The 14,427-nt window shown below is 39.2% G+C and overlaps 1 protein-coding gene across 2 annotated transcripts in view; it reads right to left on the reverse strand.

Annotated features, from left to right (window-relative positions):
* Positions 1-9,140, reverse strand: part of TMEM19 (transmembrane protein 19) — a 32,219-nt gene extending 23,079 nt beyond the window's left edge. The window contains exons 1-3 of one of the 2 annotated variants that reach the window (XM_064283869.1): positions 8,834-9,140; positions 8,474-8,596; positions 6,328-6,441 (exon numbers count right to left, since the gene is read on the reverse strand). In XM_064283869.1, the coding sequence (XP_064139939.1) occupies positions 6,328-6,441; positions 8,474-8,561 (202 nt within the window). In that variant the 5' untranslated portion in view covers positions 8,562-8,596; positions 8,834-9,140. Of the gene's footprint in view, positions 1-6,327; positions 6,442-8,473; positions 8,625-8,833 lie in introns of both variants that reach the window. The other variant, XM_064283867.1, reaches the window with a different exon arrangement.
* Between the last annotated feature and the right edge of the window lie 5,287 nt (positions 9,141-14,427).

Raw genomic sequence — 14,427 nt, forward strand, 5'->3', positions numbered from 1 at the left:
GGAGACAAAAGGGCCACATAAACCAGAGATTCCATCACCCTAAGATGAGAACTAGATGGTGCCTGGCTACCACCAATGACTGCCCTGACAGGAAATACAACAGAGAGTCCCTGACAGAACAGGAGAAAAGTGTGATGCAGAGCTCAAATTCACCAGACTTAACGGTCTGACTGTGACTAGAGGAACCTCAGACGATGTGGCCCCCGACTCTCTGTTAACCCAGAACTAAAACCATTGTTGAAGCCAATTCTTCAGACAAAGGTTAGACTGGAGTATAAAACATAAAATAATACTTGTGAAAAGTGTGCTTCTTAGTTTAAGTAGATATATGAAACTAAACAGGCAGCTTCTGTCCAGGGGCAGCATGAGAAGGCAGAAAGGGATAGAAGCTGGGGTGCAAAGGGGGAGTGTGCTGTCACATTATATGAATTGCAACTAGGGTCACATAACAGTAGGTGTATAAACTTTTATATGAGAAACTAACTTGAGCTGTAAACTTTCACTAAAGCACAATAAAAAAAAGAAATCAAATGACAAATTGCATTGGGCAAATCTGCTGTCAAAGATCTCTTTAAAGCGTTAAAAAGCAAAGATGTCACTTTAAGGACTAAGGATTGCCTGACCCAAGCCATGGTGTCTTCAATCGCCTCATACGCATGTGAAAGCTGGACAATGAATAAGGAAGACCAAAGAAGAATTGACGCCTTTGAGTTATGGTTTGGAGAAGAATATCGAATATATCATGGACTGCCAGAACAAATTCGTCTTAGAAGTACAGCCAGAATGCTCATTAGACGCAAGGATGGTGAGATTTGTCTCACATGCTTAGGACATGTTATGAGGACTGACCAGTCCCTAGAGAAGCATATCATGCTTGGTAAAGTAGAGGGTCAGTGAAAAAGAGGAAGACCCTCAATGAGATGGATTGACACACTGGTTGCAACAATGGGCTCAAGCATAACAACAATTGTGAGGATGGCACAGGACTGGGCAGTGTTTCGTTCTGTTGTACATAGGGTTGCTGTGAGTTGGAACTGACTCGACGGTACCTAACAACAACAACAACAAATATTTGTGGGATGAATTAATGAAAAAAAAAGTAAATCACTAAACCTAATGGTCTTAGCAAGTAAAATTAAATTTAAACTTGCCAAGCCTAAGACTTGATGACAAGTTGTCTATATGCACATGTTCAAAGGAACAAATTCAATAAATAGAAAAAAACTTCCTTGGAACAATCACCTGCATGGTGCTTTTACAATTTACAAGCAGTAGAAGGAAAACAATAATAGTAACTTATGATGTAGACACTATTATTATCTCCATTACACAGGCCAGGACAGTTAAGTAACTTGCCTATGGTCACATAGCTAGTAAGTGGCAGAGCCCAGATTAAAAATAAGTAGTATGGCTCCAGAGTCTACACTCCTGGCACTAAGCTATTCTGCCTCTTTATATGAAACTTTATTCCAATCTAAAATGCTCCTAAATATTTGATTCAATGATCAAGAACTTAATGTTACCAGCACCCATGGCACTTTGCAAGGGGACCTACATATGCCAAAGATGAAGGATTTAATTAATGTCTCTTCTTGGTTTTTAGTCCACATCTTGCACATAGTGGGCACCCAAGTGTCCAGAAGAAGACAAGGAGATTAAAATTCAAATAGCCTTCCTGAGTAGCTGCAGATAAAAAAGCAAAAAGTCACCTCTGGGGACTCTTCAAGCACCACAAGGTACAGTTAATTATGGTTCTGGGATAAACTCTGGAGTAAATAGGTTAAGGGTTTTGCACACTCTGGCATATTTTCTACCCAGGTTCTAGGAGGCTGTTAACACTAAGGGAGTTGAAACAGGGACAGGTTCCTTCAGCAGGTAGGCTGCTCAGAGCCTGATGCCAGCCACTTGGGCACGCTACTGCTCTCTCCTCTGCTGTAAACAGATGTCAGGAGGTAATACGATGATTTTTGCCATTGAGATCCTCGGTCAAATTTAAGGAATCCAATTCTTTTCTTCCCTGCTTTCGCTTTCCGATTTGGCAAAAAATACTGCGGAGGTTGGGAAAGAGGGAAGAATGGAGAGGAAGAGAATAAACAAAATTGATGATAAGACTGATACTTGTTGATGCTGGGTGACTGGGTGCATGGGAGTTCACGGCACTATTCTCTCTTCTTTAGTAAACCGTTGAAATATTCCATAAGTTCAAAACAATAACATTCTCTCAAGCTCAGTCATCTGACTTCTCTGATTAATTCCATCACTGTGCCTATTACCCACAGAGCTGTGTCAGGTACTACTGTGGGGGAATACAGCAATGAAACAAAACATTACCTGCCTTCAAGAAGCTTACTATATAGTTGAGAAAGCATATAAAAAATGAAACAGATGATATGATTGCAGTAGAAGCCAAAAGCTATGAGAACATGTACTGGGAAAGGATAATTTATCCCTACCCACAGAAACTGGTAGGCCTTGAAAGCTAAACAGGATTTTTATAAAGGAGAAATGGTACTTTAGGCTGAGAAAACAACATGAGTCAAGTCATGCAAGTGGGAAGACACAGGTGTATTCTAGGAAACATCTGGCATGACCAGCACATAAGGTCCGTAGAGATATGTCGTGGAGATGAAACTGGAAGGATCTGATAAGGTTAAATCAGGGAAGAGCCTTGGACCCTTTCTAAGAAGTTCATCTTTAAAAAGTGAAGGGGAATCAGAAAGAGTGGAGTTTGTTTTGTGTGACTGGGAGTGTAGAGGGAAAAGATGAGGAAAAGGTTATATACCAAAAGGTCAAGTTGGAAAGGCTCATTTTTATCTGCAAGAAAAAATGCAAATCCCTAAGCACGCATTCAAGGATATGTATTCATTCAACTCGTTCCAATCTGAGCACTACTGTGTGTCAGGCTCTACCTATACGCTGGGAAACAGCAGTAAACAATGCAGGAAAAATCCTAGGCTCTTGGAATTTACATTCTAGTGGAGGAGACAGATGACAGACAAGATAAACAGAGTGTATTTAAAAAAAAAAATTTAAACCCATTATCATCAAGTCAATTCCGACTCCCAGTGACTCTATAGGACAGAGCAGAACCGCCTCATACTAGTGGATTTGAACTGCCAGCCTTTTGATAAGCCTCTAAACGCTTAACCACCGCGCCACCAGTGCTCCATATGGTGTATAGCAGCAGTTATCAAAGTTTGGTCCTGAACCTTTCTACACATACCTGGTATCACTCACACCAAAGTACCAACCTAAGACAGAACCTATACCCTCTGGTACACTGAACCGGTTATTCAGTTATTCACACTCTCAACTTCCCTCTCTCTTTATCTCTTATATCTTATGGCTTCTTCTTAGAAATTTATTACAGATTCAGTTTTTCTCCTTCATGCCCACTGCACAAATACAGTCTAGGTCTTTGTAGCCCATAAGCTAGATGACTGCAACAGTATTCTAATTAATCTCCCTACGTCAGACTTCTCTTCCAATTCACTTTGCCTACACCTGCCAAAAAGATCTTTTTTTGTAAATACCATTTTATCAGATTGCTCTTAACTCAAGAACCTTCATGACTCCTTATTGATTAAAAAAAAAAAACAAAAGCTTCATTATTGTTGTTAGGTGCTATCGAGTTGGTTCTGACTCATAATAACCGTATGTATAAAAGAACAAAACACTGCCTTATCCTGTACCATCTTCAGTCATCGTTATGCTTCAGCCCACTGTTGCAGCCACTGGGTCAGTTCATCTCTTTTTTGCTGACCTCTACTTTACCAAGCATGATGTCCTTCTCCAGGGACTGATCCCTTCTGATAACATGTCCTAAGTATGTGAGACGAAGTCTTACCATGCTTGCTTCTAATGAGCATTGCGGCTGTACTTCTTCCAAGACAGATTTGTTTGTTCTTTTGGCAGTTCAAGATATATTCAATATTCTTCACCAACATCATAATTCAATGCATCAGTTCTTTGGTCTTCCTTATTCATTGCCCGGCTTCCACACACATATGAGGTAACTGAAAATACCATGGCTTGGGTCAGGCACACTGTAGTCCTTAAAGCGACATCTTTGCTTTTTAACACTTTAAAGAGGTCTTTTCCAGCAGATTTGTCCAATGCAATGTGTCTTTTGATTTTCTGACTACCACTTCCATGGGCACTGATTGTGGATCCAAGTAAAATGAAAGCCTTAACAACTTCAGTATTTTCTCCATTTATCATAAAGTTGCTTAATGGTCCAGTTGTGAGAATTTTTTGTTTTCTTTACGCTGAGGTGTAGTCTTTGATTTTTATCTGTAAGTTCTTGAAGTCCTCTTCACTTTCAGCAAGGAAGGTTGTTTCACCTGCGTTATCGCATGTTGTTAATGAGTCTTCCTCCAATCCTGATACTGTGTTTTTCTTCATACGGTCCAGCTTCTCGGATTATCTGCTCAGCATACGGACTGCGTATGTATGGCAAAAGGATACAACTCTGACACACATCCTTCCTGACTTTAAACCATGCAGGATCTCCTTGTTTTTTCCAAACAACTGTCTCTTGATCTATGTACAGGTTCCTCATCAGCACAATTAAGTGTTCTGGAATTTCCATTCTTCCCAATGCTATCCATATGATGTATGAATCAAAAAGTTGATAGTGGAATACAAGAAAAATGGAGGCTCTGGGGCAAACATTGGCAGTGTTTGGATGGCAGTGCCCTTACAAACACTTTCTAGGATGGAGCAGACCCTTTCAAGCAGATGCCTGATATGTGTATCCCTATTGCGGGGATGATGCACCAGGCTATCAAAGCCTGATGCAATTAAACACCTCAAGCCAATGAACTGGCCATAACTATTATTCAGAATCATCTTGTCTGATCCTTTTACCCATCATGCTATTTTGCCTCCATAAAGACCTACTCTATTTAATAAAAAAAAAAAAAAAAAAACTTTACGAGAAACATCTGCTGGACATGAATTTTCACAGGGCATTGGGGGCTAATGATCATCAGCATTTTCAAGGCTGGGTAGGCGGCTTCCGGATCTTCTAGTTCTAAATAATCCTGTGTAGTGATCTCATCCTACAGTAAGTATTTGGGGGGAATTCTTATGTCTTTATGCTTGTAATACTGGCAGGATATGAAGGTTCTGATGTCAAATCAGAGCATGTCACTCCTCCAGTTTAAGGCAGGGGGATCCTATTTAATTTGGAATAAAATTCTTACTATGGTGTGTTTCACCTGGCCCTTGCCTATTTCTTCAACTTTATCTCTCAATACTTTTCATTTTTTTACTGCAGTAAAACTTGCTGAAGCCAGATCCTGTGTAAGGCAGAAACCTGTCAGAGAAGGAAAACTCAAATAGTTTTCTTTAATAGAGAGTAACAGAAATATGGAAAGACTGCACCCTATTAAAGGTGGAAAACTTCTGAGACCTGGAAAAATAAGGCAGTCCCTTCAAGTTCCGGCCCTCACAGGTTTCACTGTATTTTCTAATCAAATAGGCCTTATTCTCAACCATGAACAAGCCAGGTTTACATATGCCAGGGTTTTTGCATTTTTTTCTTCTGTTAACCTGGAACATGCTTCTCTCACATCTTCTCACTGCTGGCTTCTTCAGGTCTCAGCTCAAAATTACCTCCTTAGAGAGAAGTGTCATCTTTTTTTAAGAAAGACTGTTCCCAACCCTAACTACACATTTCATTTAATATTTAATTTTTCCCATCAACTCAATCGCTACTTGAAAAGTGTTATATATTTTATTTGTTATCTGCCCTAAAGAAAGGAAGTTCCATGAGAGCTGAAACCCTGTCCTTTTTGTTCACAGCTACAGTCCTAGTTTCCAGAAGAGTGGCACACAGACAGTAAAAGCACAATAAATATTTGCTAGAAGAATAAACATCCTGTCCCCAACTCAGCTCTGAAAAATTAGTCTAGAATACTCAGTTTGGGCTGTCCAGCCTGAAGTTACTAGCAGTAATGTCCAAAAGTTAATCTGTCCAATTGCTCCCTTATTTTACACTTAGGAAAAGTGCTCCACTGTTTTGTTAGCAAGAGATCAATTACCCCAACTAAAGGGGCAAAAAGTCAGGGTCCTCAAAAGTTTACGCTGTTAACCTACTTGAAATCAATTACGCAGTTAAATTTGTATGTACACACTAAAAATGCATGTTCATTTCTGCAATTTTGACAGAAGAGTAATGCTGAGTGATGCATAACTTTATCTTATTTAAAATACAGAACATTATAATTTATAGTTTTATATACTAACGGTTTTGAAAGCATGAGCATAAATAAGCAGGCATCTATTACAAGGCTATTTTAATCGTTCAAAATAAAAACATACCTCCTAAAGCCCCACTGTGATCTAGGCTTTTCTTTTTAAAGCCGTTAGAGACGATCAACACAGGAAAAACTACAGAAAACAGCCAGCGCCAAGGAGAAGTAGGCTGTAAGTTACCTGAAAAATTATAAAGAAACAACACAAATTGTATGAAGCCTACACAGGTTAGTCTTGGCATTAAGCTTTGATAACTACATTCCGGATTAAACTACCATCATAATTTGTTTAAGAGACAGAAGAAGTCACCAAAGTAAAACGTTTACATTGAGACCTGTACATTTTCGAAGGGCACATTTTACTGGGGAATGGCCACATGGGTCCTGCTCAAGTTTTGAGAACCGTTTACAGTTATGTATAATAATGGATATTTCGTACATGTTTGGGGATTTGAAGTGAACCTCCAGTTCCACATTTTTTTAAAGGAAGCACATATGAAGTTTTAAGAACTATACAGAACAGACTTTCTTAACAGAATCTAATTCTTCCTCTTTCTGCCTTTCAAAGAGATTAAAAAAGAAAAAAAAGTAACAACCGATTTAAAGATTACCAATCAATTTTTTCCAAAAGTTGCATCCAGCTGGCAGATGTTTTGTTCAGCTAGCATATATAGCGTTTTCAAACAATGTGAGTCAATATTTAAAGTATAGATTCTTGGCCTGTTTTTAAAACGGGAAGTTCTGGCCCATGTGGCAAAGGCCACCTCCTCTAGATTGGCCATGGCTCTCCCATTCAAATTTCCCACTACTCCCGGCAAACTCCAAAGACACTGAGGCTGAGTGGTTTCGTTAAAGAAAAACGTGAACTACTGCTTCTGCATATACTTCATCGAAAAGAGAAAAATGAAAAACAAAGAGGACCAGGTGTTAATGGGGAAATCCTATTTCTGGAGACAAAACTTTTCCTATTTGATTCCTATGCAAAGACCTGTACAGCTTTATTTGCATTATGTGCCTGGCCCCAGGGAGACACTTGAGTTTATAAATCCTGGTTTATTCTATTTAATAAGAATCTTCTCCTTGAATCATTATGAGTGAACAGCCCTGTGAGCTTCTACTCCCTGGAGAACCATCTGATTATTTACATGTCTTTTGGCAAACGGACCAAGATCTCAAATGGCCGTGACTTTACAAGGCTTCACTTTCTCATCCTCCTTTTCACTTTTTCCTTCGTTGCAAACTAATCAATACTCTGTTTTTATAGGGGTACCAAGGAAGGCCAAAGAACTGACGCCTTTCAGTTGTGGTATTGGTTAAGAATATTGAATATACCATGGACTGCTAAAAGAACAAACCAATCTGTCTTGGAAGAAGTACAGCCAGAATGCACCTTGGAAGCATGGATGGCAAGACTTTGTCTCATATACTCTGGACATGTTATCAGGAGGGACCAGTGCCTGGAGAAGGACATCATGCTTGGTAAAGTAGAGGGTCAGTGAAAAAGAGGAAGACCCTCAACAAGATGGACTGACAAAGTGGCTGCATCAACGGGCTCAAGCATAACAATAATTGTGAGGATGGCACCGAACTGGGCAGTGTTCTGTTCTGTTGTGCCCAGGGTTGCTATGAGTTGGAACTGACTTGTTGGCACCGAACAACAATAAGGAAGTTTGTGTAAAGGCATATTTGTGTTCTAAAGCAGCTTCAAAACCTTAAGGAACTGAGCTCAGAGTACCTTATACTTATGCCAAGCAGCTTCAGGTTTTAAAAGGAGCCTGCTCTTTTGAAATGACCAAATGACAGAAAATCCTCCAAATCTTCAAACATAAATATTATTCCATCTTTTATTTTTACAGAACACCTGAAACTGAAACAATCTTATTCGAAATGAAAAGCAACACTGTAAATTGCTTTACAAAACTATATTTCACCTCACTTATCTTTACACCAAAATACACTTAATTACATAAAATGTAAGGACATATTCTGAAGTAGGTGTGTAGCTAGTGTAATTGCAACATTTATTAAAGACTTTAAAACCTTCAAGGCATTCTACATTTTCATGTCAGCAAATTAAATTCAGTCAGTAAGCTAAATTCAGCCTGTAGAAGTTATGTAAAAACAACCATTCAGAGGCTACGAGTTTTAGATGACACAATTTTAAATTCCACCGATTAGACCACAGAAAAACAACTCAGAACATTCATACTCACCATAATAGGTACTTGCAGTCAAAGACATAATCCAGAAAACTACAGAAATGCAAATGATCAGGCTCAATATTACTATATTTGTCATCATCTTTACATATCTTTTGCATATATTGTCATCAAGATCTGTCATGGAAAATAAGGATATGATCACCTGGGAGAGAAAACATAGCCTTTCTGAGAAAAAGTCATTTAAGTTGCCAAGAAAACACTGGTTTGGAAGCAAACACAAATGTCAACATCTTCACCGAACAACAACAAAAAAAAGAATATAAAACAAAACTATTGCCGGAAACTGCTGCTGGTGGAGAGCTCCAACTCGTACGGGCGAGGTTACTGCCTTACTGGAAAACCAAAGTGTACCTTCGAAGACCGCGAGGGTCAACTCTGAGCTGCCAGTCGCTTCACACCTTAAGTCCAAGGCCAGGGAGGTAAAAAGGTAAGCGGAGGCAGCCAATCCGCTGGCCCGGCGGTGACGAGCTCCGCCCCCAGTCGCCAGTCAGCGCTTGGGCACTAGTCCATCGCCTCGGGCCCTTCCACTCGGGACGGGGTAGTGGGGAGCGCACGGCCGCAAAGGGAGAGGGTGCAGGGCCCGAACCCCACAGAGTCTGGGTGGCGAGACTGGCTTGGCAGAGTGCGGCCTCGTCCGGACAGCCGCCCGCGCCACCCCAGGGTTCAAGTCCAGCCGGCTGAGGGCGGGACACCTTGAGCTCCGCCCGCGCGGCGTTTCGGTCCGCAGCACCTCGCCTGCCCTCCTGCGCGCATGCGCCGTCGCCGGCCACTACGCAGCCTAGGACGTCGCCGTGCTCACGCGAGCGCTGAAAAGGGGGCTCCGCGGGCCGGCGGGCCTCCGGTACTCGCGAGAGTGACTGGGCGGAAGGGTGGCGAGATCCCGGAGTTGTTGGTTTTGTAATGCTTCTCACAATGTAAACATCTGAAAAGCTTAGGCCCTTGCGTTCGGGGACATACCCAAACGCCGAAGAATGAAACTTACCACCCGGGTAGTCATAAAGAAATGCAAGTGAACTTAGACCCAGTAAGTCCACTTCAAGCATGATATTGGAATGTTTTTTAATTTATGAAGAGTTCATACCATATAGTATTACGCATTTTTTTGGGGGGGGGGTCAGATACTGTGTTGTAAAAACAGTTTTTTGATTTAGAAAAGTCATTTTAAACAACACCTTTTAGTTCCTACAATGTGCCAGACTCTGCTGGCTACTGGAGATTTACAAATAAAACTAGACATAGTTGCTGTTACTGAACTCTTTCAAATAATTATTGTCATGACACCATTTACATTGAGGAAACGCCTGTCACCACAACACTTATTTTTTAAAATATGTGCATTCACCCAATTCATTTAGAAAGCAGAACCACTTGGTAGCATTAAAATCCAAGTCTTGTAGTTGATTTCATTCCTTACTTGAAATTAACTATTGTTTGCCTGGATTAACAGAGCTACAATAATTGATAATTACATTGTATTTTTCTGAAATTTTTCAGTTAATTGCCTACAGTGAAAACATAATACCCAAATCTGTTTTAACCCATGAAGAGTAGTTACTGTTTAAAAACTCAAGTTATTTGAAATCTAAATTGCATGCAAAGACAACTGTTTTTTCCTTTGGTAAGTGATTGTATTGACTAAGAGCCGTATCTCTGAAGTAGGAGTAAATAGTAATTGCCTGATTTTACTAGTTGTTTCAGGTTCTGCTGAGTAGGTTCCAACTCATAGCAACCGTATGTACTCAATATCTCCTTGTTCTGTTTGGATGACTGCCTCTTGGTCTATGTACAGGTTAACCATGAGCACAGTTATGTATTCTGGAATTCCCATTCTTCTCAATGTTATCCATAACTTGTTAGGATTCACACAGTCGAATGCCTTTGCGTAGTCAGTAACACACAGGTAAATGTCTTTCTGTTATTCTCAGTTTTCATCCAGGCGCCATTTCACGTCAGCAATGATATCCCTTGTTCCATGTCCTCTTCTGAATCTGGCTTGACTTTCTGGCAGTTCCCTGTCAATGTACTGCTGCAACTGCTTTTGACTTTTCTTAAGCAAAATTTTACTTGCCTTTACATTAATGATATTGTTCAATAATTTCCACGTTCTGTTGGATCAGCTTTCTTCGGAATGGGCACAAATGTGGATTTCTTCTACTTCGTTGGTCAGGTAGCTGTCTTACAAATTTTTTGTCACAGACCAGTGAGTACCTCCAGCGCTGTATTTGTTTGTTGAAACATCTCAATTGGTAGTCCATCAATTCCTGGAGCCTTGTTTTTCACTAGTGCCTTCAGTACCATTGGCTCTTGATAATATGATACCTCCTGAAATGGTTGCAAGTCAACCAATTATTTTTGGTGTAGTCACTCTGTGTAGTCCTGATACCGTCTTTTGACTTTTACTAGGCTGTATGTATATATGATCTTTATGTAGAAATTATGTGCCCACTTTACTTTTGTCTCAGTCTGTTCTGCACAGATAATTGAATTTTCTCACAATACTGCCCCATTTAGGTGAAGTTATTGAGTTGTTAAGTGCTGTCAAGTTAGTTCCAACTCCTTCCAATCCTATGTACAACAGAGTGGAAACACTGCCTGGTCTTGTGTCACAATCACAGTTGTTGCTATGTTTGAGCCCATCGTTGTACCTACTGTATCAATCCACCTCGTCAAAGGTCTTCCTCTTTTTTGTTGACCCTACTTTACCAAGCATGATGTCCTTCTCCAGGGACTGGTCCCTCCTGATAACATGTGCAAAGTATGCCTTGTGATCCTCACCAGGGTATATTCAATATTTTTCTCCAACACCATAATCCAAGTGCATCAATTCTTCTTCAGTCTTCCTTATTCATTGTCCAGCTTTCGCATACATGAGGCAATTGAAAATACCATGGCTTCGGTCAAGTGCACTTAGTCCTCAAAATGACACCTTTGCTTTGCAACACTTTAAAGAGGTCTTTTGCAGCAGATTTACCCAATGCAATGTTTGATTTCTTGACTGATTCTTCCACGGGTGTTGATTGTGGATCCAAGTAAAATGAAATCCTTGACAACTTCAATCTTTTCTCTGTTTACCATGATGTTGCTTATTGGTTCAGTTGTGAGGACTTTTGTTGACTTTATATCGAGGTGTAATCCATACTGAAGGCTGTAGTCTTGGATCTTCAACAGTAGGTGCTTCAAGTCCTCTTCATTTTCAGCAAGCAAGGTTGCGTCATCTGCATATCGCAGGTTGTTAATGTGTCTTCCTCCAATCCTGATGCTACATTCTTCTTCACATAGTCCAGTTTCTCGATTATTTGCTCAGCATACAGATGGGATAAGTAAGGTGAAATGATACAACCCTGTATGATACAAACCTTTGGAAACCCTGATGGTGTAGTGGTTAATCGCTACATCTGCTAACCAGAAGGTCAGCAGTTTGAATCCACCAGGTGCTCCTTGGAAACTCTATGGGGCAGTTCTATTCTCTCCTATAGGGTCACTATGAGTTGGAATTGATGGCAGCGAGTTTGGTTTTTTTGATATACACCTTTCCTGAATTTAAACTACGTAGTATCCCCTTGTTCTGTTCAAATTACTGCCTCTTGGTCTATGTACAGGTTCCACGTGAGCACAATTAAGTGTTCTGGAATTCCCATTCTTCAGAATGTTACCCATAATTTGTTACGATTCACAGAGTCGAATGCCTTTATGTAGTCAATAAAACACATGTAAACATTTATCTGGTATTCTCTGTTTTCAGCCAAGATCCTTCTGACATCAGCAATAATACCACTTGCCTGTGAGTTTGTCATACTGTGGTGACTTGTGTGTTGCTGTGATGCTGGATGTTATGCCACCAGTATTTCAAATACCAGCAAGGTCACCTGTGGTGAACAGGTTTCTGTGGAGCTTCCAGACTAAGGCAGACTAGGAAGAAGGACCTGATGATCTACTGCTAAAAAAATTGGCCAATGAAAACCTTATGAATATCAGCTTATTATTGAGTAAAGTTAATAATAAAAGCTAACATTTTTGTGGTTTCTCACAGTACCTTGGATTTTATCTCTGCTTAGACAAAATTATGAAGTGGTCTTTTCTCCCCTCCCGCCCCCCACACCTCAATTTGGTAGTCACAGGCTGACATTGTCTGATGTTGGTATTCTATGAAATTTTTAATGTTTGACAGACAACCAGGCTTTGAGTGCTAGTCCATTTCCTAACACCACCAAGGTTTGGCTGTGCCAGGCCAGGGATAGTTTGGTAATCTCTAGCCTAATCATAGAGCAACAGACTGAAAATTCATTGTTGCATTAACAACCTTTAGTTTCACAATTTATAAATGCCTTATTTATGTTAAGTGTTCTTTGATATAAACAAGTTTAAATTTTTCTGGGATAGACATTTGGTAATTAAAACCAATCATCCCATGCCAAAAAGCATGTCATTTGTCAGAAAAATATCAGTGCATTCTACATACAATTCCTTTGAATCTAAGCCAATCAACGAAGAGATGAAATCTTTCAGAAATATTTCAGTGCCTCGTATACATCTATCAGGAGACCCAAAAAAGAAAAAGCAAAAAACACAGACTGTCTTGAAGGAACATAGATGATGAAAACAGACATGTAGACAATGACATTATTATCCCAGCTGCATATAGCAGGACTCAAGGGAGAAAAGCACCTGTTACTTTGGTACATTTGGGGAAGGTGTCACACATCTGAGAAGCCCCTCAGATGAGGGTACATCTGAGCTAAGATTTGAGACATGAGCGGGAGCTTGCAAAATGACCATTTGTAAAGGACATCTGTAAAAATTTGATGCTTAAGGAAGTTCCAGGGAATGGAGAAGACATAGAGATAAAAGGTTTGGAATATTTGCTAAACAATTTATTAAACTGAAAATTTATTCAGAATAGACACACATCTACCTTCATGACAAAGTTTTTATTTTTTTCTCTTTAACTTTGGAGTACAAATTTTAAGAGGCTAGGCAGCAATTTGAAGATTGATTTGTTGTATTAGATTCAACTCATTCTAAAAAAGGAAAGGTGGGGAATAGTGAAGGTTAGAATAAGTGAATGGATTATTTCTAATAGCTTTGAGGACAGGGACTATGTCTGTCTGGTTCATCCTAGTTTTCTTAATGTCTCTTTGCTAATGTTAACATAGTATTTTTTGAATTAAAGTATTAAAAAACAGTATTTTTTTAAATCAGAAATTAATACAAAAAAAATCACATCATCTTATTCTACATTTTTCTTTTTCACTACAAACCCAAATTGGAATCATACTATAGGTGATTTTAGGTGCACTTCCAGTTAATAGTATAGTGAGTATTTTCCCTAAGTTACCATTTGTTCTACAAAATCAATAATAGCTGTATAGAATTTTATGTAATAAATGTACTATACTTTAACCAAATCCTTACAATTAGAAATTTTGTATTAAAAATGCCTCAATAATCATACCTGTAACAAATCTTTGTATAAGCCTCAATTATCAGGATAGATTCCTAGGAGAATTTTTGTAGCCCTTCATTTATCTGGTCTAGATTGCATAACTGTATTTAAAACAGTGCAAATAAACTTTAATGTACGTTTGCATATAACTCCAGCAACAAAAATAAAAATGATAATTCCTCTTCAAGGCTTTACATGTCTTTTATTTGGTTTACAGTTTGCTTTACTTTAGGAAAAGGACTTCTAAAGAAGTCTTTTAGGAGATCAATTTAGAGGAAGGACATCCCCAGGAATGTTCACATACATCTTTGGAAATAAAAGGCACTATGATAATATTTTTGGAAAAAAAGTTTTTAATATCAACATACTCAGAATACGTTTTTGTGAGCACAATATACAATTATTTAATATACATTACAAAAGTATTAACTTTAGAAAGTTTCCAACTGCCTAAATATCAAAAGAATCCCACATTCTGGCATGAAGATAAACCATTTTCTAT

This window comes from Loxodonta africana, chromosome 4, assembly GCF_030014295.1.
Source record: "Loxodonta africana isolate mLoxAfr1 chromosome 4, mLoxAfr1.hap2, whole genome shotgun sequence".
In the NCBI taxonomy this organism is placed as follows: Eukaryota; Metazoa; Chordata; class Mammalia; order Proboscidea; family Elephantidae; genus Loxodonta; species Loxodonta africana.